This window comes from Heloderma suspectum, chromosome 1 (assembly GCF_057233095.1).
Source record: "Heloderma suspectum isolate Gila_16-S chromosome 1, 16-S_ref, whole genome shotgun sequence".
In the NCBI taxonomy this organism is placed as follows: Eukaryota; Metazoa; Chordata; class Lepidosauria; order Squamata; family Helodermatidae; genus Heloderma; species Heloderma suspectum.
Window position 1 is genome coordinate 74981974 of NC_139458.1, and position 26671 is coordinate 75008644.

General features: G+C 42.9%; 1 protein-coding gene across 6 annotated transcripts in view; it reads right to left on the minus strand.

The window, feature by feature from the left end:
* Positions 1 to 7758: 7758 nt before the first annotated feature.
* Positions 7759 to 26671, minus strand: part of SIPA1L1 (signal induced proliferation associated 1 like 1) — a 257448-nt gene continuing 238535 nt past the window's right edge. For all 6 annotated transcript variants that reach the window (XM_084847797.1, XM_084847839.1, XM_084847824.1 and 3 more), the window contains 5 exons: positions 18193 to 18415; positions 16601 to 16747; positions 14796 to 14910; positions 13161 to 13242; positions 7759 to 10293 (listed from right to left, as the gene is read on the minus strand). In XM_084847797.1, coding sequence (XP_084703923.1) covers positions 10150 to 10293; positions 13161 to 13242; positions 14796 to 14910; positions 16601 to 16747; positions 18193 to 18415 — 711 coding nt within the window. In that variant the 3' untranslated portion in view covers positions 7759 to 10149. The remainder of the gene's footprint in view (positions 10294 to 13160; positions 13243 to 14795; positions 14911 to 16600; positions 16748 to 18192; positions 18416 to 26671) is intronic.

A 26671-nucleotide genomic window follows, 5' to 3' on the forward strand; every position in this document is an offset into this window, starting at 1 on the left:
CATGGGAAATCAGTGAATGGGACAGGGGTGTTTTAACTGTTCCCACACCAGCAGATTCCCTCCTGCAAATGGCGCCCCAGGTCAGCTGGAGGGGAACATTTGCAAGGGAGGGCCAGCAGGAAGGATTAAGCATTCTTCCCTCTTCCCTTGCTTATCCTCTGTTATATTGCCAGATGTGGAGTTAAACTCACTCATCTGCTGAGGTAACACCTTACTTTGGTCCTCAGCAGCACCAACCCCATGTCAAATTGGGATAATGATAGGGATGTTGTCAAGATGACTAAATGGCTGACTATCAGGGGTGGGGAAATATTTTTGGCCCAAGGGCCAAATTCCAATCTTAGAACAGTCTTGGGGCTACATTCCAGAGGTTGGCAGAGCCCAAATAGCTCACACTTAGCCATTATACTGATAGAATGATCTCAGTATGTATCCAACACAAACCATTCAACATCACAGTAATTCAAGTCTATGCCCCAACCACTGAGGCCGAAGAAGCTGAGGTTGATCGGTTCTATGAAGACCTACAACACCTTCTAGAACTAACATCAAAAAAAGATGTCCTTTTCATCATAGGGGATTGGAATGCCAAAGTAGGAAGTCAAGAAATAACCAAGATAACAGGCAAGCATGGCCTTGGTGTACAAAATGAAGCAGGACAAAGGCTAATACAGTTTTGCCAAGAGAACACGCTGATCATAGCAAACACTCTTTTCCAAGAGCACAAGAGGCATGGACATCACCAGATGGTCAATATCGAAATCAGATTGATTATGCACTTTGCAGCCAAAGATGGAGAAGCTCTATACAGTCAGTAAAAACAAGACCTGGAGCTGACTGTGGCTCAGATCATGAGCTGCTTCTTCCAAAATTTCGGCTTAAATTGAAGAACGTAGGGAAAACCACTAAAACATTCAGGTATGACCTAAATCATACCCCTTATGAATATACAGTGGAAGTGACGAATAGATTTCAGGGATTAGACCTGATAGACAGAGTGCCTGAGGAACTATGGACGGAGGTCCGTAACATTGTTCAGGAGGCAGCAACGAAATCCGTCCCAAAGAAAAAGAAATGCAAGAAAGCCAAGTGGCTGTCTGATGAGGCTTTAAAAGTAGCTGAGGAAAGAAGGGAAGCGAAAAGCAAGGGAGAAAGGGGAAGATATATCCAACTGAATGCAGAGTTCCAGAGAATAGCAAGGAGAGACAAGAAGGCCTTCTTAAATGAACAATGCAAAGAAATCGAGGAAAACAACAGAATGGGAAAGACTAGAGATCTTTTCAAGAAAATCGGAGATCTCAGGGGAATGTTTTGTGCAAAGATGAGCATGATAAAGGACAAAGAAGGCAGGGACCTAACAGATGCAGATGAGATTAAGAAGAGGTGGAAAGAATACACAGAAGAACTATACAGGAAAGATCCTAATGTCCCTGATAGCCATGTTAGTGCGGTCACGGAACTTGAGCCAGACATCCTAGAGAGTGAAGTGAAGTGGGCCTTAGGAAGCATTAGTAACAACAAAGCTAGCGGAGTATTCCAGCTGAGCTATTTAAAATCCTAAAAGATGATGCTGTTAAAGTGCTGCACTCAATATACCAACTAATTTGGAACACGCAACAGTGGCCACAAGACTGGAAAAGGTCAGTTGACATTCCAATTCCAAAGAAGGGCAATGCCAAAGAGTGTTCAAAGTACCGCACATTTGCGCTCATTTCACATGCCAGCAAGGTTATGCTCAAAATCCTACAAGCTAGGCTTCAGCAGTATGTGAACCGAGAACTACTGGAAGTACAAGCTGGGTTTAGAAGAGGCAGAGGAACTAGAGATCAAATCGCCAACATTCGCTGGATCATGGAGAAAGCAAGAGAATGCCAGAAAAACGTCTATTTCTGCTTCATTGACTACACTAAAGCCTTTGATTGTGTGGATCACAACAACTCTGGCAAATTCTTAAAGAGATGGGAATACCAGACCACCTTACCTGTCTCCTGAGAAACCTGTACGAGGGTCAAGAAGCAACAGTAAGAACCGGACATGGAACAACCGAGTGGTTCAAAATTGGGAAACGAGTACGACAAGGCTGTATATTGTCGCCCTGCTTATTTAACTTATATGCAGAGTACATCATGATAAACTCCGGGTTGGATGAATCACAGGTTGGAATTAAGATTGCTGGGAGAATTATCAACAACCTCCGATATGCAGACGATACCACCCTAATGGCAGAAAGTGAAGAGGATCTAAAGAGCCTCTTGTTGAGGGTGAAAGAGGAGAGCGCAAAAGCTAGTTTGAAACGCAACATTAAAAAAACGAAGATCATGGCATCTGGCCCCATCACTTCCTGGCATATAGAAGGGGAAGAAATGGAAGCAGTGACAGATTTTATTTTCTTGGGCTCCAAGATCACCGCAGACGGTGACTGTAGCCATGAAATTAAAGGATGCTTGCTCCTTGGGAGGAAAGCTATGGCAAACCTAGACAGCATAGTAAGAAGCGGAGACATCACCTTGCCGACAAAGGTTTGTCTCATCAAAGCTATGGTTTTCCCAGTAGTAATGTATGGCTGCGCCGAAGAATTGATGCTTTCGAACTGTGGTGCTGGAGAAGACTCTTACGAGTCGCCTGGAATGCAAGGAGGTCAAATCAGTCAATCCTAAAGGAAATCAACCCTGACTGCTCATTGGAAGGACAGAGACTGAAGCTGAAGCTCAAATATTTTGGCCACCTAATGCGAAGAGAAAAGTCACTGGAAAAGACCCTGATGCTGGGAAAGACTGAAGGCAAAAGGAGAAGGGGACGGCAGAGGATGAGATGACTAGATAGCATCACCGATGCAATGAATATGGACTTGAGCACACTCCGGGAGACAGCGGAGGACAGGAAGGCCTGGCGTGCTATGGTCCATGGGGTCATGAAGAGTCGGACACAACTTAACGGCTGAACAACAACAACAAGCCATTATACTGGCTCACAAATGGCTGTTTGATTTTGATTGGTTTTATTTGGCAAGAATAGGAAGAGCAGCATCTTAAAACCAGAGGACGTAGGATGGAGAGCAAGGGAAAAGAGCAGACTGCAGTCTGCAAGTGCAGGAAGAAATCCTTTCTCATTTAAGTGGGAGGCTTTTAATTTCCATCAGCTGTTTACAAATAGCTATTAAAATAGTGTCCTACTTTTAAGGTGCTGCATAAGGAGTTACATCTCAAGTAGCTATCAGTCCTAGATGATGGATGGGTTTCCTGGAGTACTGAGAAATCGATGAGGCAAGGAATCTGGTTTAATTATTAGGAGCACCATCTGTTCAACACGTCTAACATATGTTGGCCCAGATCCAGAGGTAGGTAATGAAGTGTGCAGCAAAACTTGGAAGAATGCAGATTTTCCTGAAAGGCTTCAGAAGTTCCAAGGAGTGCAGCAGCTGCATTTTTGCTCAGTTTGTGCACCTCTTCAAGGAGCCTGTGTTGCATAGAATCTTCCAGCAGTTATTTTTTATGCTCATTTTAACACTAGTTGATGAAACCTTTCATGTTTAAGATAAACAACTCACAGGAAATGGCTTTTCACAATGTTAGGTGTGAGGAAATACAAATGATTTGATTACCTTGAAGTCAGACAACTTTACCAAACTATTTTCTAATTTGGCTGCAGAGGTGTGCTATCGTAGCAGCCAACCCAAGGAGTGCAGGAACAGCTATGCTTGGAGAACATAAGGCTCACAAGCCACCCCACTCTTCCTGGGTCGTGTTGCTGAACACATTCTCTCAAGAGATGTCTAAGACATAACAAAACGCAACAGGGTGACGGAAAGCCTACATAGCCTTCCCCAACCTGGTTGGACTACAGCTCCCATCACCACCAGCCCACGTGTTCCTGGGATGCAGATGATGAGAGTTGTAGTTGTAGAAGGCTGTCCTACCAACCACAGCTCAGCTGCAATCCTTGCAGTTAGACCCAGCAAGAGAAAATAAATCTTCAGCTGGTTCATTATGATTCTTGGTTGATCTCAGAATCCGTCTTCTGCTGAAGGACAATAATAAAATTGTTACCAATGAAGCAGCTGCATTTGAATCAGCTATGATTTGCAGAGATTTTCTGAGGACAAGCTATGAGTTGTTCTAAAGACAGAATATGAACACAGTTCTGTCCGAATAACTGCTGTCTTCCAAACGTTGTTTTACAACATTTTTTTTTTTTACTTACATGTATCCATTTATTTTTTTGTTCTTACCTACCGAGCCCACTTCTGACCTATACATTAAATAGTAGGAAAGAGATCCTGCTCACTACCTAGGGGCACTATCCAATGGTACTCCTACACAGAGTAGACCCATTAAAGTGAATGGGCCTAGTCTGGGTAGGACTACCATTGGAACTGCCCTAGGTGTGTACTTTTGGTTTGGATGGGCTCATAAAGAGAAATCCTAGGGGTCAATATTCTCTCACCTTTAATATAATCTGCCAGACTGATGCAACCTAATGGAGCATAGTGGTGGCGACCTGTGGCCTTCTCACCCCTCATGAGGTAAAGCCATCACCTTCCATTCTTATGTGGAAACTCTCAGATGCCAGCAGACAGACTGCTGTTTGCAGACATAGGAATGGCAGTCCGGAAACCCCAAAGGTAAATGCAACTTTTTTATGGCCTACTCCAGAATAATGATCCCTTTGGGCATATGAATAGGCTGGTAGGATGCCTACATCTTTTCCTGCAACCAAGCTCTTAACATTGCTAAGCTTTGCCATGGTCTTCTAGTACACCCTTCCCCAACCTGGGGATGTTTTGGACCCCAGCCAGCATGGATAATGGTCAGTAATGCTGGGAGTTGTAATTCAAAGCATCTGGAGGGCACCAAGTTCGGGGAGACTGTTCTAGAATATATTATGACTGTCCCACCTTCACCTCTCCAGCAAAGTTCAACTCCTGGGTAAAGTGGAGGTCCACCTGCACAACATCTTGCATGTCAGGGTCAACAGCCAATGGCAGAGTTGAATAACAGGCCTTTCGGGAACTGGGCTAAGAACTTGTTCCTTGAGCTTTCTGCATCCTGGTTGCTTTACTGAATCCTTGCCTTGCTCCATTCCTCCCCACTGTGATCAGTGACTGCCCTTTTTTGCCCCTGTATACACTTCCTGTCGCCAGGGCTTGTTTACACAATAAATACAACAATAAAAGGACCTGCTGTGCAGAGCTTGTAGATTCCATTCCTTGCCCCTCTCTGTTCCTGCTTTGTTTTCTGGCCCTAGTTCTTTGCTCCCACAGCCTTGCTACCTGATCCTTATCTGGGCTGTCTTTCTGGAATTGACTTTAGTTTGTGTCTCCAACCTATGAGAGACCCTGATTTTGCAGTGTCCAGGGGAGGAGAGAGAGGTAAGGGAGTTGTCCAGTGCATAAAAATGGAAGAACTGTGAAATTAGGGCTGCAACACTGAATCAATTAAACACATTAAGGGCGTAATCCTATGGCTGCTAGACAGCATCTGGACGGCCACAGGATCTTTTGGTTTCTGGGAACTGAGCTTGGAGCCAGGGCTCCCAGCTCAGTTCCCAGAAACCCGACTCCCCGCCCCCTTGTAGGCAGTGCGGTTTGTCCCTGGCTTTGCGCTTCTAAGAACAGCACAGAGCGGGTGAAAGGGGGGCATTCCTGGGGGGGGGGAGACCGTGGAAGCGCCATTACACTTCCTATGCACTATCTGGCCTCCCCGCACGTTTGCTCTGAAGCATCCTGGTTAGACAGCTGAAACCAGCTGTCTAGCCGCAAAGCCAGTGCAGCTAGAGGATGGAGGAGAGGATCCTTTCCGTGCTCTACCCGCCCTGCGTTGGACAGTCAGCCGCCTCCGAGGTGGCTGACTATCCCCATAGGATTGTGCCCTGACTAAAAAGATGCCCTTGATTAATCAGTAGGCAGACTATTTTTTTTAAAACAAGTACTTATAAAAGCTGCAGTTAACAAGTGCATTCTTTAAAAAGTAGCAGTCCTTCCTTGTGAGACAAAGGAAAATGTCTCAGAGGCCCAATCTACATGGTAAATTTACTTTGGTGCTATTGCACCTCACACACATGGCGTTACCCCCAATCTGTATCAGTCCCGGGTTTTCTTGCCATAAAACCCACATTTTCGCAAAGTCCTTTTGTGACAAGATTTCCCACTTACTGCAACTTCCCTGCGTTTGGAGACTCTGCGTGTCCTAATCTTGCGGCAGTACTCTGTGGCTTCAGTGATGGCTGGGGGAGTGGTGCTGCAAGAAGGAATGGAAAGTTGTGTCAGCGAAGGGTGAACCCAACAGGAATCTGTTAACTCCTCTCAGCTTCACCCTCCGCCAAGATGTTTTGTTTTTAATAGTGTTTGCTGATGTGTACCTGGGAAGGTGTGAATCTGTGAATCACACACACACACACACACACACACACACTTCTGCTGGCTTCTCTCCCACTCTCATTCTCTGCCCTGGCCAGTGAACTGAAAAATGAATGCAATGCTGCTTCCCCTCCCAGCTCCCCCTGCCTTTAAAAAAAATAAAGTTTGGAATATCTTTTCAAGCCTTCCCAATTCTCTCCTTTGTCCTTTTTATTTCTTTGCCTCAAGGGACAACTAGCTGAAAACACACCAATATACATGGCTGCTCAGAAGTAAACCATTCTCTTCAATGAGGCTTACTCCTGAGAAAGTCAGCATGTTGCTTTTGGGATGACTTAAAAAAAACCCACCTTCATTTCTGCACACCATTGCGCCTGAGTATAAGTTCAATGGTTGTTAAAAAGAAAAAAGGAAGGAAACTTCTTGATGTCCCAAGACTCCACCTCCAGGGCCAAATTAAAGTGGTTTAAGATTACATTTGCCTCACAAAAGCAAGATTTATATCAAGTGTACACTGCATTAATTGGCTACATGTGCCACGGGAGGAGTAGATGCGAATTCAAGAAAATGCACTTTTAAACTGTATCAGCATCAGAAGATGCCACTGCATAGATTGGGCCATAGATGATACCCGCTGAAACACGTCTGAAATATTTAAACACAAAGGGAGTTTTTGTTGCTTTAGAACGATATTTTGCCCATATGCAAGTCTATGCAGATTTGATTGACTAATTAAATAAATCAACCATCCAGTTGACTAATATTTCTCTAAGCAGGTGACAGCCTCATCTAAAAAACACTGGTTTACACATGGTATAATGCGCACCATGATATCAAGCCACGTTTATGCATAGGAAAGAAGCTGGGATCTTTGGTCTGTACTCTACCCAACATATTGGAAAGAGAATTATCCTTTGTCCTGGATGAAAGCACGAACAGCACACTCAGTGTCAGATTCCATAGGTCTTCGGTCAGGTGATATGCCTTCTGGTGGCCAAGAAAATATACAATCTTTGATATGGAAACAACCACCTCCTTTCAACGAATGTCCAGGTTCATCTAACCTCAGAAAAAGCAGCCCAGCCCACTTTGCATGACAGCCAATGTCAGCTTCTTGTTAATGCTCTGGGATAAGTGCTCATGTGTGGTGAAATTAAAGCAAAACCAAAATTAAACCATTTTTTCCTACCCAAGATAGATAGGAATGTGCTACAATGAAAAGAGGGAGACTAGAAAACATACAGAATGGCACATGTAGAAGTATTATGCCTTTTCTTTTTTTTTAATCCCAACACCTCTTGACAGGTTTAACTCTTGCATTGATGGATTCTGACAAGGGTGATATGGCAAGGAACCAGCAAATAAAGAAAACTCAAAGAATAAAAACAAACAGAATATTGTTTCTAGAAGAGCCTTTAAAATGAATTTTATTGTCAGATTTTTGTTTTTACAAGTAGCCTTTTAGAGGCTTCATACAAGAACTCTGTTGCAAAACTCTAATAAATAGTCTGCCCCAAGTCCCAATGTTAAAAAAAAAACTAAAGAGAAAAAATAAGTCAGGATGCTTAGAGATGTTAGCAATATTTCCCATTCACAAATTACATCAGGCATTATTATATGGATCTCCTTCATACAAGTTGGGAGGGGGGAGCCTAAGACATTCCAGCTTTCTGCAAAAGCACTCCAGAAATACTTTCAAACCAATCCTCTTCCATGGCCAGTTATCAGAAATACATCTCAATGGGATAATCACCACAAATGAAGCTCTAGGTCAAAGCAAACCATGTGGGTTCGTACAGTTAAAAGTTATGAAAATGCATATAAAAGACTACGAAGACTCAATGGCAGTGGTTAAGAAAATTTCCAGTAGTGAAAGGTGCCTGGAGCACAGGGAACAAAAGGAGGGTTCATGAAATGGACAGACATGGATTGTTACTGTTCGATGTGGCAATGGATAGGGAAGAATATCCTGGTTGCATGCAGCAGCGGTCACAACTAGATTTACCACATGCCACTTGAAACAATGCTCAGGCAGGCTGCAGCACACACATCCCCCCCCCCCCCCCCCCCAGGACTTAAGAGTTTATTCCGGCAGATGTGACATTTTATAACAAGTTAGCCTCCCAGCACACACACATTTCATATTAGTCCGTTTTACTGGAAAATCCAACACATCAGAGATTTAAGAGTAAGAAAACTGAAGTCTTCCTTACCCTGATTCTATAAAGTAAAGGGATGACTTTGATCACTTTAATAATAGCCAATTGTCTTTTCACTTGAAGTACTGATAGGAAAACTGTTAAAGAATTACTTACGCCCAACACCTGCCAAAAAGAGCAAAAAACAAAAACAAAAAACATAACTGTTGATTTGCATCTAACTTTTGTTACATGTAGGGATGCTAAGAGAGAATACCTGGGGAAGAATGTGGATAAGCACAAGGTTATAAAATGCGAATTCCAGTGAAGTAAATGGCATTCAGGCACACGTAACACTGTCATACAACGTTACGCAGTCTGTGAGTTTCAGCAAATATCGGTCACATGGCCATTGGTGGAACCCAGTACTGCAGTAGCTATTGGTTGATTGCCAGGCAAGGAACAAGGACACTGCCTATGCTTGTGTTAGCTTGTGTTATGCTACCATGGTGGAATAAGAATTGGGCAGGGACCATTCTGGCTTCCTGTTTGTAGCATCCAATGAGTCTTGTATAGCTAGTGAAGGCAGTGTAAGCTTTGGATGAAAGCAAGGTACTGGAAAGAGGATTTTCTGGTAGGAAGACAGAGGAACACAGCCCAATGGCTCGCTTACAGTGCTCTGATAGCTGCAGAGGAATGAGCCACTGATAGATATAATTACACAATAGCTGGCTCAGGAGGACTGGGGCTGTCAGTATTTAAGGAAGTTCAAATATATTATGCCATCAGAAAGAGACTGATGGCAGGAAGTTCCCTAGGTAGGAAGAGGCAGAGGGCAGTTGTTGCAACAGTTGTGAATATTCTTTTCTCTCAAGCATCCTGAGAAAGGATACCCATCTAGCACACCAAATTTGTGATGTCTGTCCCTTACATAGCTGAAAGCCCTTGCACTTCCATAGGAAGGTGACAAAAATTCAAAAAGCTGAGCAAAAATAAAACTGGGTAACTTGTCATACCCATGGCTGAAGTCTCTGCTGGCTATACTGCATACACACACATACGTGTGTACACACAGACACACTTACTCACTCTATGAGCCTATGGTTCTATACAACCTATGTGGAGATAGCTCTAAAGATGACCAAATGAGAGTCATTAAGGAGATATGCAAAACATAGTTCACATCCTCTTGCCTGTGGAAACAATAGAAAGGAAGCAACAAAATAAACAACTACCTTGTTTTTTAGAAGTTGTAATATTTGCCAAAGCAGCAAGAATAAAGCAGATTAATCTGAAACTGATACAAAGGAGTGAATAGAAATAAACAGAGGCAGATGGACAGTTATTCTGGTCCACTCTCCGAGTTATTTTGTACTGGACAGGTAAAGAGAATGTGCAAAAAAATAAAGACATTCACATTTTAGCAGTTAAACTTTTATTTTCTTTAAAATTACTTTTTGCTTTTTTTCTACAAAAGGCAGACAATGATTATTGATCTGCAATAATTCTGGGTGCTTGCAGAGATGCAAAAAACCGTATGAAACATGTGAAAGTGCTCTGACTTGGCCTTCAAAGATCATGATTAGGGTGGTATTAAAGCTAAGTCCCACTACAGATTTTTTTGTTGCCAATGTGTTTGTTTCATGTGTGCTATTCTTAGCTCATATCAATTGTGTTGAAAACCCATTCGGTGAATTTCTTCAGTTTCTCAGAAGCATTCTGGGATTCTTCTTGTAACCGTAAATTGTCTTCCCGCAAATGCTGCACTTCGGCCTGAAGATTGGCTTTGTCTTCTTTTTCCTGGGGAATGAAGAAAACGCAACAACTCATGTGTGGATTTTACGTCACACACCCTATCATAATTACCAGGCCAGATCTTTATCAAAAAGGCGATCTTTCCAAGCTGCCCTGACTTCGCTCTCTCTAATTTATTATTATTTGAAATGTTATGACATGTGTACCCAGTTTAAAGAAATCTCAGTGTTTTGGGTTACATGATGACATTTCTGTCCATTATTATTATTATTATTATTATTATTATTATTATTATTATTAAATGTATTAATCGCCCATCTGGCTGGTCACCCAGCCACTCTGGGCGATGTACAACATACAATAAAACAGTTTAAAACAATAAAATTCTACAGTAAAAACATTTTCTAAAATACCCTAACCCACCTCAAATGCCTGCCTGAACAACCACGTTTTTAATGCATGACGGAAGCTCATTAAAGAGGGGGCATGGCGGAGTTCCCTAGGGAGGGAGTTCCACAGAGTGGGGGCCACCACAGAAAAGGCCCTCTCCCTCATCCCCACCAGTCTAGCTGTCCTGGCTGATGGGACAGAGAGAAGGCCATCCGAGGCTGATCTTGTTAAGTGGCCTGTCTGGTGCTGCTGGAGGTGCTCCTTAAGATAGGCTGGGCCGGAACCATATAGGGTTTTAAAGGTCAAAACCAACACCTTGAATTTGGCCCGGAAAACAACTGGTAACCAATGCAACTCCTTCAGTACTGGAGTGATGTGATCTCGCCGGTGGCTGCCTTTAATCAGGCGAGCCGCCGCGTTCTGTACCAGCTGCAGCTTCCGAACCGTCTTCAAAGGTAACCCCACGTAGAGCGCATTACAGTAGTCTAAACGAGAGGAGACCAGGGCATGTACTACTGATGGGAGCAGATGGTCGGGAAGGAAGGGGCGCAGCCGCCGTATCAGATGGAGTTGATACAGCGCTGTCTGGCTCCCAGCTGACACCAGAGCCTCCATGGGCAGCTGGGAGTCCAAAATGACCCCCAGGCTGCAGACCTGGTCTTTCAAGGGTAGCCGTACCCTATTCAACAACAGGTCAACATCCCACAGCCTCCTCTTGTCTCCCACCAAAAGTACCTCGGTCTTGTCTTGTTCAGCTTCAGCTTATTCCTCCCCATCCAGCCACTCACCGTCTCCAGACATTTGGACAGGGATTCTACGGCCAACCTTGGTGAAGATTTGAATGAGAGGTAAAGCTGCGTGTCATCTGCATATTGATGACACCACACCCCAAACCTCCTGATGACAGCCCCCAGCTTCACACAGATGTTAAATAGCATTGGGGAGAGGATGGAACCCTGTGGCACCCCACAAGTGAGTGGCCACGGGTCCGAAACCTCCTCTCCCAGCGCTACCCTCTGGTACCTGCCAGAGAGGAAGGACTGGAACCACCGCAATACAGTGTCTCCAATGCCCAACCCCTCCAGGCGGTCCAGGAGGATACCGTGGTCAACGGTATCAAAAGCCGCTGAGAGGTCGAGGAGAACAAGGAAGGAGCATTCACCCCTATCCAGAGCCCTCCTCATCTCATCTACCAAGGCGACCAAGGCCGTTTCTGTCCCATGCCCAAGCCTGAAGCCTGACTGAAATGGGTCTAGATAATCAGTTTCTTCCAAGTGTGCCTTCAACTGCATCGCCACCACCCGCTCAATCACCTTGCCCCAAAATGGCAGATTTGAGACTGGGCGAAAGTTGTTCAGAACTTGAGGATCCAAGGAGGGCTTCTTTAAGAGCGGTCTTATCACTGCCTCCTTGAGGGCTGATGGCATCATTCCCTCCTCAAGGGAGGCGTTCACCACCGCCCTGATCCCCTCACCCAGTCTCTCTCTGCAGCCCATAATGAGCCAAGATGGGCAAGGATCAAGTAAGCAGGTGGTCGGCCTTACAGATGAAAACACCTTGTCCACTTCATCAGGAGGAAGAAGCTGGAACCGATCCCACAAAACCGGTTTGCCACAGGCCGCCTCTTGCTCACTAACTGTATCCACAGCGTGCAGAGTAACACACCTAATCTGATCAATTTTATCTGCAAAGTGCCTTGCCAAGGCCTCACAGGAGGCCTTAGAATGCTCCAGTCTACCAAGTCTCCTTCTCCCTATATCCTTGAAACACATATCCTGCTGGGATCTGTCAATAAATCTGCTTGGTTTTCCTCTATAAAACAAAGGCTTCTGCTAAAGCCTACTGCAGGAGCTAACTTGCCAAGTGATCCAACTGAAAAGAGTTGGACTGAGCTTTCGCTCCACTACATGGGAAACTCTTTGGCCAGTGCAAAGAAAGATCCTCATCAGCCATCCATAGAATGCAACATTTTCAGACTTAGGGCCAGACTAGACAAAACACGAAACATGTTACTTTAGGTGCTGTTTTGTGTACGCCTTTTAAATTATTCATAGCTGCCACTGCTCCCCACAATTTTCATTGGCACTGTTGCATACAGGGAGGGGTTTAATCTTTTCTTCCCCGACGGTAGTCCTGTTGAAAATTAATCCCCCCAGCACCACCACCATTAGCCCTAATAGTTGCTACCACAGTGAAAAAGAAAAAGTTGAACTCTTCATCACATGGTCCTGACAAAAATTACTTCCCCCACAGCAGCTATGAATAATAAAAAACTGTGGCACTTCAAGTGATGTGTTTAGCATCATGTCTTGTTTGCCTGTTAGAAAGTACATTTTCTAGTTTCATCTCGTATCTATACATTGGTGGGGAGGGGTAAGCCTTGGATTAAAAAAAAAACCTTGGACTGGTGAGAGGCCAAGGTTTCAAAATACAGCATGGGAATGTTAAAAGTCAGGGTTCATGGTGACATTAGTATAAACTAGCATTCAAACAGAAACATTTCTTTTAGTAGATATATTTACCTTCTTTAAATCTTCCTGCAGCATTCTCAGCATACCTTCCAGCTGGCTCACTTTAGAAGCAAGAGAAGGAGGAGACTCTTTACTGCAGGAAGGAGGAGACAGACACTGAGTTGCAAGCTTCTCTAAATGCTTATTTTCTCTATGGCCATATGCAGGCATAACCAATGGTTTGTTTTCTTTAACCAGAGTTCAGTGTTATGTTTGCATATGTAAACCATGAGAAAGATTGTGCAAATCAGTAAGAATCAAAGAGCCCTGCTGAATGAGACCAAAGGTCCATCTAATCCAGCATTCTGGGTCCAATACTGGCCAGTCAGATGCAGCTGGGAAGCCTCCAAGCAGGGCTTCCTAGTTGTTTGTCCTCAGGAACCAAGTTTCAGAGGTAAATGCAAAAAAGGGAGAGGCCCCCTTTCCCACTTGATTTAGAATTATACTGCTCTGACCATGAAGGTTCTATTTAGCTATCATAGTTGACAGCCACTTAATGTCTCCATGGTTTTTATCTAATCCTTTAACCCTTTCAATCTACATTGAAATAAACATGGTTAAGGCAACTTCTTCAACTCTGTTGAACTCTGTTCAACTCCAGTCATTTTCACCTGTCCTTCTATATCCTGATGGCAGAACGTAAGTTCAGTAAACTGAACAGAAACTTTACTTTAATATGTGGGATCTTAATCTGGTTTAAGGAGACAATTCAATGCTAGTGCTAACCACATGCAAGTGTTAGGCCCATAGTGGGCCTGTGTTTCAGAATAGCTGTATGAAGTTTTAGAAGGACCTGGAATTTGACAGAAGCAGATTAGGTATTTCTAATATTCCTTTTAATATTCAACTCAAGAGTGAATTTGTTCTAGGGTTCTAAAGCAACTGTATGCTCTTTGTTTTAGATAGTGACCTGGTTCACACAATCAAACAGCCCACCATGGGTTGTTTAAGCCACTGTGAGCTGTGGTGCATGCTGGATGGCATTTTGCATATTCAGCCCTGACAAGGGATTGTTATGTCGTCCAAATCCAGCCACTGTGTCTGTGTAGGGTTATTCAAGGGTTGTTTAACCCTCATATAACCCATGGTGGCTGGGATCAGACAACACAATAACCCCTGGTTGGGGGCTGAATATGCAAAATGCCAGCTGGCATGCCACAGTTCACCAAAGCATCAACAACTGTGTCCCCACTCTGCCATAAAGCTCCCTGGGTGACTTTCGGCAAGTCACTGACTCTCAGCCTAACCTACCTCACAGGGTTGTTGTGAGGATGAAAAAGAGAGGAGGAGGACCATTTAAACTGCATTCAGTTCTTTGCAAGAGGAAAAAAAGGTGGGATATACATTTAAAGATACAGAAAGAAAGTTCTTCCAGAATACACATCTCTCTTCCTTTAACTACAAAATAGTTCCTCAAAATTATGAGTATCACATCCTTGGACAGTGTCCCAAATCTATCACCTAGAATAAACTTCCAGAAATGTGTAGTGAACTCTGCTTCCTTATGCTGAATCCACGTTTTTCAGTTTTCCATTAGTAACAGTATATGTATCTTAAACTTCTATAATTTACAAAGCCTACTGCATAGCAAAGTCTCCTCACTCTGCCCTGACATTCAAAAACATGATTTCTCAGCATTTAACTTACCCAGTGTAAGGCTTTATCTGTGCAGGAAGCTGGTCTTCAGCCTGATCACTACTGGAAGCAACACTGACAGGTCTGTGGTTTTCATCACTAGTGGCAAAAAATGAGGCTCGCTGGACTGGAGAGAAAGATAAAGTCAGACACACGAACACACATGCCACAACAGAATTATTTTTCCTCTTGGAGAAGGAGAAGAGGGCCTTCTTTTGTGAGAAGAAAGGCAAGCCGACGAAGATGGTAAGGATAAACTTTCCTGTAAGAAAACCAAGTACTGAATTTGTGACAATACCTAATGTAAACTGTGGATGCGATAGCAGCTCTTGCTATGGCATCCCAGGGAAAACAAGTGGGGGTGGGGTGGGGTGGGGGTGGAGAAGGCAGGACCTGATAACTGAAGAAAAAAGAGGGGAAGACATGTCTCCAGTGCTGGTGAAATGATTATTTAAAATAGTAAATCACAGCTCAACTCATTTTGGAGAATTAATCCCTTCTTCTGCAGGAGCAATAATATTCAGCAGTGAGGCGTCCTTCTTTTAACTAACATAAACAAATGAACCTTCCAGATTTTACGGATGGACTGCCTTCCCTCTTTTTTCTTCGATTCCAGGAAAAATAGCTAGTAGTACACAAGAGGCACCCTAGGCTGCAGCACAGTGACAAATGGGAAGCAGGGCCCCTCCATCGGCTCTGGTGAGAAACCTCCACTCCCTAGACTGCTTCCATTCCAGCTGGTTATTATAAGAACTATGTAACTTTTGGCTAAAAATCAGGCAAAATGCTTTAAATTAATGCATGGATATAGGCAACTATAACTAGTAATGGAATGCTAAGTTCTATAATAGTAGACTAAAATTCCTGGAAATCTAGCGTAAGACTGTGTGGAAGAGGTCTCCTATTACTGTGCAAATATGATCACAATTATTCCCATGGCAAAATTAAAAAGAAATTGAGAAAGAACTCTCCAACAGAACACTGGAATCAGGGTCTGGGAGTCCAAGATCTATCCTGTGTGTAGAGGTAATGGATACACGGCTGCTTTTTTGCTACCTTGCTTTTGAGTCACATGAGTGTAACCTGATTCCACAAGCAAGGCCAGATAGTGTAATCCAGTTAAGATAGCAGATATGCAGACCAAATTTGCCCACACAAAAAGGGGAAAAGGTGCAGTGGGGTGAAGTATGCTTGAGCAAATCAAGGCTGCTATCAGGTCACATGTTACCTCATACATGTGCTGCTGGTGGTTGGGGAGGAAGAGTGCATATCATCTCCACCAATATGTGGAGAGTATCCTTTGTCAGGTTAACATTTGATTTAGTCCTCAACACTTAATGTTTTTTGCTTCCTTGAATCAAAGAACATAAATTATCAGGTGAACATCAACCTATAGATGTCATGTAATAATGTTTGTTTTGTTATTTCTTTGAATACCTACATATAATTCTGTGCGACTTGAAAGCTGTAGAATCCTAAAAGGGTCAAATCTAGCTTGCAAACAAGCTGGATTTGACCTTTTTAGCATGCCATAGTGCTCTGAATGCCATTGTTTGGTTAATAAAACAAAATAAATCACACGGACGCACGTACATATACTCTTTTGGGGGGCATGGGGGGAAGTGGAGGTGGCAGAGGCTTTACTGGGGGCACGGGTGGCCGCATGTTGCCCACCCCTTCTGTTAGGAATCCCACTGAGACTGAAGAAGCATGTGGGTTTCAGAGCTGAAACACTATGCAGTGACAGAAATAGCAGATTAAAAACTCTTCAGTGAGGGGGCGTAGAGCTACTCAAGTAATGAATTGCAAATGCCTACCCTCAAAGGCTTTGGCAGCATCTACCAAGTTTGACCAGTCTAAGTCAGAAGCAGAATCGGGCAGGGGCATGAGGCCTGGGTCTGGCATGGGCTGTCTTCTCTGCTCCTGGATATCTGTGAGGGAGCTGTCGGAGGCAGAAAATTCACCTGAGGCAACAAAGAATGCCAAAACAAACAAACATCAGAACAGAAAGAAAAAAAAAAACACTGACATTTAGCTGTATTTATTCTAAATAAAGAATTTTCCTCCTCACTTTCCACAGCTTCAGACACAAATGATGGTTCCTCAAAAGGGAATGGAAAGGTGGTCAGACCGTGAAGTGAAGTGTCCTTTTGGTCAGTGGGGAGCGGAGCAGACAGTGAAGGGTTAACTACTCCTCTTTCATCGAAGGCTTGACACGCTAAGTAGTAATTTGCTCTGATTATTTATTTTACTGCTGGCTTTTAAATGTTTTTAATTTTAAAATATTTTAATGTTTTAAATAGTATATAATGTTTTAAATATTATATTACCTTGATATCTTTATAGTTGTATTTTTTCTTTTGCTATTTTATTATTGTTGTTTTGGGGGGCGTTTAAATTGTAAACCGCCTTGAGGGTGTTTGCCAGTTGAGCGGTGTATAAATTTAACAAATAAAATAAAAATAGATTAATTAGAGACCCCTTATTCGATTCCTCCTATCCTCCTATTACTTGACCAAATTCCTCCAGAAAATGAAGGCTCTGAAGAATCTCTATTTTATATGAGGAATAAAACACTACAAATAAAGGGCACAATCCAGACAAAACTAATCACTTAATTCCCACTGATTTCAAGTGAGAAAAATTTAACTCTTCCATTGAAATCAATAGGAATTAAAAGTACTTTACTTTGTCTGGATCATGCCAAAATAAAAATACAGAATACTATATACTAAAACAATAATAACTCATACTAGCTCAACTCTAGATATTGAAGCAGCAGCCCTAACAAGAAGGCTTTACTGTGTTCACAAAATGATTAGGTTCAGACTTTGGAACATCTTGAAGAGGAAGCACAGAACTGAGAATCCTGTTCTTTGTGCCATCGCTGCTCTAGCTTGGCACATCACTGGTACAGTCAAGAGGGAGCACACTGCTGATCGTCAATACAGTGTTTGGGCTTAGGAGTTTCTGAACTATGTAGGACACAAGCCATTATTGCTTTATAGGTCAAACCAATCACCTTCAGTTATGCTCCGTAGCTAATAAATAGCCAGCAGATGGAGGCACTGGCAATGTGCTAAGAATGACCACCTCCCTTCAGAAAACTAGTCCTATATTTTGTATAAGCTGGAACTTCTGAATGATCAAAGGCAGCCCAAGATGGAATATACTGTAGTAGTCTAGTTTCAAGACTGCAAAAGATATGCATAACAAATGCCAATCTGATCTGTCCATAAGTACAAAAGTGCAGTAAGAAGAGTATCATAACTGTGAAAAATGCTTGCTCATCCTGAGTCCTAAAGACAGAGTAGACTGAAATGAACACCCTCTGCCCCAAACTCTAATAAATAAACCAGCCAGTTGATACATGGCACTTCCTCTACAATGAAGCTGGAAGCATACTTACCATGTAAAGATTTCATTCCTAAAGTGTACGATGGCCTTCTTAAGGGTAATGACTTGGGGAGAGAAGGGTACGTGCTGGTGAAAAGGACATCATTTGGAAGGGCCTGGTCCAGAAGAGAAGCTCGTGAGGGGAAGAAGTGTTCCCTTTGACTGCTGTAAATACTCTCATCTGACAGAGTCCTCTGCAAGGCACGCCTTGAGGTGGGAGTGCTAGGGAATGGAGACTAAAAGAAGAGAAATGTGTGAGTACCTACAGCAATACATGTCAAGAATAGGGGTGTATGAACCCCACGACTTCCAGTCCAGGGGGGGGCTGCAGCAGGGAAATCCGGGCTGCTTGGGGCCCCACGGATTTCCCTGGAGCCTTACCGAGTCCATCAGATTTCACGGGGTGACTCTCCTCCATGGGGGCTGGCCGCGTCGGGACCCTTCCTCCCCATGCCGGCTGTTAAGGAAGCCCTTGACAGCCGGCACAGGAAGGAAGGGCCTCGGCAGCGCCCCAACACCATTTAGAATGGAGGAAAGCCACCCTGTGGGAAATCTGACGGAACCAGAGGTGAGTGGGGCTTGTCTGCTGCAGACTTTGCAGGTCGGAATCTTGAGAATCTGGCTTGGTTTGAATTTGCAGTGGATTTCTCCGCCATCCCTAGTCAAGGATGCATGACACTTTATTACATCTACAGTTCCATTAAAAGATCAGTTTATGCTGCCCCTCAAAAACTGGGAGCCAGTTTCAATGTAACAGTTTATATCCATGGGACAGCTTTCCGAATGATTTCTAGGCATACACATAAAGTTGCAGTTAAACTGCATCAAATGTTTACATGTGTCTGCATCTGCAGGAATTCTAGACAAATGTATACTGAGATGAATATACTACTCTAGATCTGATTGTACATTGGACAAACTGTTGTATGAAACACATATGTAGTGAGACTTATTTGTAAAAATGCACTTTTTAATAGTGATATTCTCATGCCTGTACCAAAAACATCATATGCTGATTTCACGTATGGAAGGCAACTGGGCATACTTGGGGTGTAGGAGAAATAGTTTGGTACTGTTTGATGTTTTCAAACGTTCAGGGGAAATACATGCTCCCGAACTCAGCATACATCCTTTAAAGACCTAAATATATTTTTAAAAGCACAATATTCACAAAATGGCAGGACACTGCTATGGAGGAAGTGTGTGTGTGTGTTTGCATGCACATGCGTGTCGGAGGGAAAGTCTTCTCGCTTTCCACCCCTTTTAAGGGCTTATTTGAGCATTCTTGCACTTGAGTGCTGACACAACTACATTCCATCCAGCATTGCGATGGACATACTGGGAGCAGGGGGGGTGGAATTGTGATTTTCCAAACAATGAAATATTACGCCTCGAGTGCTGCTGGGTAAATTCGACTATCCTGGCAGGCCTGGCATTACAGGCAACACTAATGGGGCACTTGCCAGGTCCCACTAGTGAACTTGACCATGCCCTGGCCTGCCACACCCTACCCGTTGTCCCACAGGTTTCTTGGGCTTTTAACTTTCCTTTCTTGCTGCTGCTGCAACAAGCAGTGGGCTAGCTGCTTGTTAGCAAAGAAGTAATGAACACAATGGGTGCTCTACTTGCACTGTTTCAAAGAAGCTGAGGTGGATGGGTCTAACAGGCAAGGTTGGAGGAGCGAGCAAGAGCATGCACCCCTCCCCCCCCAATGGAGGCAAGATGAAACCAGGACAGATCACAGGAGCAAGTGCTCACAGCCACAGAGCTTCTGGGCCAGGTGGGATGCTGAAAAGGCCACTGCACATGGTCCTGGAGGAGAATGAAGCAAAAAGCACTGCATGTGTCAGCACCTAAGCTGTCAAGGTCTGCGAAGAGCCCACTTATTAATGCCTGGGCTTGCTCCTCAATTGTGTGTGTGCACGCTCGCATATGCAACTGAGTGTACTTGGTCCTCTGACCTTGCCTTCTTTTCATCTTGCCTGTCTTTGTGTTGCATGTGCTCACACTTGTTCCTCCAACCATGCCTGTTGGACCCAGACCCCATAGCCTCCTCTGAAATGTGACAAAAGTAGGATGCCTATTACATTTGTTCCATTATTCCTAGCAAGCAGCCAGCCCGTTCCTCATTGCAGCAGCAGCAGCACACTGAGGTATTGCCGCCTCAGGGATGTTCTTATCATACAAGTAATAGTTTAAAGAGTCCTTGCTTTAAAGGCAAAACATCGTTTCCATTAACTTTGGTTGTTTTCTTTTTCTGATGTCCCCTCATCTCTTAATTGGCTAGATGGAATGACGTGATCAAACAAACTGGTAAATACCAATGAAGTATAGACCGATCCTTATGTCTACTCAAAAGTTAGTCCCATTGTGTTCAATGTGGCTAACTCCCTGGTAAGTGAGTTTAGGATTGCAGACTTAATCATGTGCACATAATAAATTAGCAAATAATTCACATGTAGACTTGAAATTTCTGCCAGGCTTCCATGGGTAAAACTGGAGGGGATTAGCAGCAGACAACATTCTCTTTGAATTTTTTTTATTTTTCAAAGGCAGCAATATTACAAGGTTTGAACTGGTGATCTCCATTGGCAGTAACAAAATGACATTGAGTTGTGTGGGCAAAATGGAATGGCTTCCTATCCCCCCACCTGGCAAACCCCAACACAAACAAAAAGGGCCAAATTCCCTGCGCTAATAAATATAACATGTCAGATAAAAATCTATGTTGAACAACTCTTCTCCCTGGTGGCACACTAGCTCTGTGTGCATGAATATTGTTAGCTGGGAAAACATTCAGTAACTGTAGTCCAAAACAATGCTTGCCATTCGATAATGCTGTAGAAACTGACCCTTGGTTACTTTGAAGCCTCACCTTCTGCAATTTTGCTACTGACCTGTGAGCATGCATGGGACTGCTGGTTTAAACTGTCCACCTCATTCACTTCACTGATTTAGCTACCCTGTGATAAGTCTTTGAGCCTAATCCCATGCACATTTAGTCCTGCTGTATGTCTAGGATTACAGCCTCACAGCACAATCTTATACATGTCTCTCAGAAGTAAGGGCCACTGAGTTCCATGGAGCTTACTCCTAGGTAAGTGGGTATGCAGTGCTAGTTGCATAAAAATAATTTCAGCAGGTGCTGCTTCTCACGTGACACCAGTAGTTAATCCACCTGTGGCTTCCTCCCACAAACATTCACACAGGATTAAAGCCTCAGGACATTCTAGTAATGCTTTGCTGACTAAATTACTTGGCCAGGTAGCAGGTGAAATACGAAGGGCACACCCCTATAGAGGTCATCAGCCTCCGAACACTGAGGCCGACGACTATCCTGTGCAGGGCAGCTGGAGCATGGAGGCGATCCTTGCTTCTGTGCTCTGGCCAGCCTGCATTTCTGGCTAGACAGACAAGCTTTGGAGAGGGAGAGGGGGAGGCCGCTCGCCGCATAAGAAGCTGTGCAATGCGGCTTCCATGGTCTCCTCCTCTCCCCCAGACTACCCCCTTTTCCCCATCTCTGCGCGCCATTTCCGAGCGTGGAGACATTGCTGGCGCGGAGAGCTACACCAGCTACAAGGGGGAGGGGGCAAGGAGCGCGATTTCTGGGCTCCAACACCAGAGCCCTGGTTTTGACCTCAGAGCCCAGAAACCAAAAAATCCTATGTCCCCCAGATGCTCTCTAGGGGACTTAGGATTGCTCCCTAAATCACTCCATGCCAGCTTTCTTATCAGCTATCTCTTTACTACTACAGGCAAAAAAAAATGGTCTCAAATGTATTTTTATTAATAATGTGAAGCATCAGCCTGACTGAATGGCTCTTCCTCTTGGTAAATCATTACTGCTTTGCCTAGTCTATCTTTTAGTGGTCTTTTGAGGTAAAGTGGGATAATTCTGTGTATGTCATTAATTGTGCTGTCTGGCTTGAAATCAAACTGGTAATAGATATAAATTTTGTATGGACTTTGTATGGACAAAACATTATAAAAGGCAACTAGTGAAGTTCAGAAGTTTGTTTTTTTCTTTGACGACAGGGGATTGTCATGTTGGACAAGACTTATATTTCATTTAGAGAGGGAAGGGCCAAAGAGGGAAGGGGTGTGGTTAGAAGAAGAAATGGAGGTACGAAATGGGCAGCACCAAAGAGGGGTCACTGATACTCTGTCATCCAGGACCCCAAAAGCCTGGAGCTGGCACTGTATCCTTGCAACTGAATAATCAGCTTAGAAAATATGCTCAGATCCCCCACAATAAAATGAACAATATCTGTGTATTTACTGCACAAAAAGCTATCAATCTGGAAGGACCCTAAGACAGAAAAACCTTTTCTCATTTCTTCTGCTTTATGCATCTTTGTATTGGTGAAAAAAGGGGGAGATGAGCTCTGGTGCTCATGAAAACAATATTTATTACGCTTGACACATTTCGGAAGGTATCCTTCCTTCATCAGGAGCTATAAATGAAACCAAACTTTTACATTACAAATGCTGTGTTGCAAGACTTCCAGTCGGAGCCAATGTCACCCTTGCAGCATTCCGTGGAGCCTCCTCAGGACGCTATCTCAAACAACTTTTTTAAAGGTTGAAAAACCTTTTCATCTCTCCCCTGGAATGAAAAGGGGAGGCAGAAGCAGCTCTGGATGAAGTTTTGGAAAAATAGCTCTCTCTGTGTAGTAGCAGGGGGGCTGGACTCCGGGGCTAGTCTGCCAGAGCTTAATCATCGCTCAAAGTTGTTCTGAACCTCCTATTTAATTAGGAGAAATTAGGGCTGACGTGCTCCATTGTCGTTTATGGATTAAGAAATACCAACAATATTGGAGGAATGGATTAAGAAATATCAATAATATTTGAGGACCTGCAAGATCTGTTTGAAGAGAAGGATGACTACACCAAGGCAAAAAAAAGGACCTCCAACTACCCCCCACACACCTCCCTTGGCAAAGGCTCCGAGAAGCGAAAATACAGAGGAGTTACTTGCTCTGATAAAAACTTGTCCTTGCAAATTTGCTGAACAGGCTAAGAGGATGGATACAATCCAAAATTCCATCACCGCCCTGCAAGGGGCTGTGGATTTAATCAACACTTCTTGGCAAAAAAATGGAGGCGAAGGTTAACGAACTGCAAGATCGGGTGGCAGGGAATGAGACTAAGTCACAAGCTTTTTTCAACAATTTCTCTGTCAGAATTTCTCAACTGGAGGCTTTCGCGTGCAGGGCAAATGTACGTATCATTGGTATTACTGATGTAAATTTGTCTACTTTTGTAGATAAGTTCCTGCATGAGATACTTCCTGTGCCATCTGATTATTAATTTGATATTGAGCAGGCATTCCATGTGTCAAATGCCAAAGGGACTGGTTATACGATTATAGTCCAATTTGCAAGAATCTCCACAAAAAATTATATCCTGCGTTTGGCAAGAGAGGGTGGAAACCTTTTTTGGAAACAAGATAAAGTTATGCTATTTCCGGATTACACCAAAGAAGTTGCTGATAAAAGAAGGCAATTTACCCAGGAGAAAAATCTGGCAAAACAATTGAACTTACAATATCACTTAAAATGTCCTGCTACATTTTGCATTTTTTCTGAAGGCCAGATGAAGAAGTTTCTAAATCATGAACTGGTGGAGGTGTGGCTAAATGGAAAATCGCGTGAGATTTCTGTTCCAGCACCATGAACTGGAATCTACAAACATGTTTTACTAACTGGCTATGTTTAGACTGGAAGATTCAGGCTAAGCCAGAGATTTTTTTTTTCCTTCTTTAATTTTTTCTCTGTCTTCCTCTCTTTTCTTTAAATCCTTTCTTTTTAAAATGGATATGATATACTGTACTTAAATTTACTGTCTGAGGGTATACAGAAATGTGCACACTCATTTATATATCTAGTACAAAACAGATTAGTGATTGTTGTGAGGTTGATTTTAAGCTTTATTATTATATAACATTATAAAATTTATTAGTGATTTGTTATTATTTATCCTTTTAAATCTCCTTCCTTTTTTATTATTATTACTATCATTATCAGTTAGTAAGATTTTTGGCTGGTTAAATCGTTAAGCTTTACTATTATATGTTAGCTGAAGGGTGATATATGGTTACTGGAAATGAATTGGAGGCCTGCTTCCTTGCTATAAGACTGATGATATGATATTCAAATGTAAGGTTGATTATTTATGCTGTATTGAATTGTAATATTGCCAATGTTATAGGTATAATTTTTAAGTAGAATGGGATTTGACGTTTCTGTGTAATGGAGTTTAAATTTAATCCCTTTAAATAACATTTTATATATTTTTTCATGTTTTTTTCCCTTCCTTCTCCTTCTTCTGTTTTTATTGCTGTGTCCTCCTAGGAATACTGTAATGTTGGGAAATTGTAGTTATTGATTAGGTTGTTGGTATTGTTTATTTAATTTATAAAGATAAAAAATAGAATAAAAAGTATTTTAAAAAGAAATGCTGTGCTGCGGGTAACGCCTTGTTCCTATATTTTAAAATTTCATACAACCTTTATATATGAAAATGTTAACATTCCACCATCTAAGGCCACTCAACGAAACAGCAATTACCATTTAAACATAATGCAGAAAACTCTCACAATATCTTTTAACTCAAGAGATTACATTAGCATTAACCCTCCCATGGATGTAGGAGCAGTAGATGTGATCTACAGTGTGTACAAGCACTCAGAAGCAAAGACACTCGTTCACTCCAGAGTAAGAAAACAAACAGCTTTCAATAGGTCAACATTGGTTTGAGAGACTAAAAGCTGGTGTAACTTTTCTTGTGTTTGTTAAAAAGTCATGCAGCCATGGGAGGGCGAAATAAATATTGTTTTCATGAGCACCGGAACTCGTCTCCCCCTTTTGTCACCGTTATTTACGGTACTCTTTCCCTCTTCACCTCCACATCTCTGTATTTATCAATTCAGCATTCCTTCTACATATAGAGAAATCTGCCAAAATCTGACGGCCTTATGCAGTCAGAATGAGACTTACATCACCATAGTAAGTAATGCTAAGAACACAGATCTCCCTTAGCACTGTATTTCCATAGTCCCTCAATCCTCAGTGCTGACTCTGCTCAACTAAATTTCCTCCAGCTGAGTTTGTAGTAAGAATTAACCTCAAAATCAGAGTATGAAGGAACGTGGAGAAAAATTCTAGACTGAAGGAGAGTATGCCAAAAGGCGAACATTAAAGCAAATACAAGCCATGCTCCTACAAGGCTTGTCTATGTGGTTTCCTAAATATAAGAAATACCTGCAAGGGATGTAGTAATGTTGTTTTAAAAGACTGTGTATAATTTTCTTTTTCCAAAAGGAGTGAGGTTACTTTGTCTTCTTTGTGTATCCTGTTCCATGGACAAGCAGCCATAGCTGTTGACAGACATGGCGGTGACTTGCAAGCAAGGTGGACAACCAGCTCATTGTGTGGTGAAACAGTTCCTGGATTGTACCCCAGTTCACTCTGGAGATCCTGAAACACATGACTGAATGTTCCTCTGGATAAAATTCTTCCTACTCACTGAAACATGGCTGAGCCAAAAAAGGGGGAGGAGTTTCACAAACCTTTTTCTCAGTTGTGAAAACTGCCCCTGCACCCCACCCTGTCGGCCATTTGGGAAGGCACTGCAATAGAGGGAGAAAGTGTTTGTAATGAGATTCTTCTTCCTCCTCTAGTCAATCTGCAACACTTTGCCAAAAGAGGAATCACACTACAGGTAACCTCCTTTAGAACGGTGAAGTGTTTTGCCACTTTGAAAGAGACAATGAGAAGCACAATCCCTCTTCCCAACCCCAACCCCCCCATCTTTTGGTAAAGGGAACAGAGAAATGTAGGTGAGGAAAATGACACAGGAGCAGTTAGGTAAGAAACAAATACTCCCTTAAAACAAATAATCTTGCCACTGAGAGAACCTAAGTGTTGCCTATAAACTATTTCAAGGAGCTGGAGAGTCTTACTGCCCCTGCCTACCAAGAGGAGACATTTTTACAGAAGTGGAAACAGTAGTAACAGCGACATCAGATTCCTGCATTTTGGCAGGTCATTTGCTTAACTGAGCAGCAATCATCTATCATCAAAATAAGGAGAATTATGAGGGGGAGGGAGGGAGGAAAGACTCCACTGATCAGCAGTTTGCTGCAACAGACATGAACTAACAGTTACAAGGATAATCAATCATTTAAATGAATAGGGAGTTTGTGAAAAGACAGCAGTCCCTCTCTGACTAGTCATGAGAAAGGTGTTCATCTTTCCCCGCACAGAGCCACTAAGCAGTTGGCAGGGCAAGAGGGATCCTTGCCTATGACAATTTTGCTTTGCTTCAGCCTCAAAGGCAACACTGAAAAATAATCTGTATATAGAACCACAAACTTACAAGTTTTAATAAGCCTCTTTGGGTTTTGACAAGCAAAGAAAGAAGTTGCAAGTGCCCTCTTTTGCATGGTTGCTGTGGAAACCATTTAGACTCTGACAAGCATGAAATGTTAA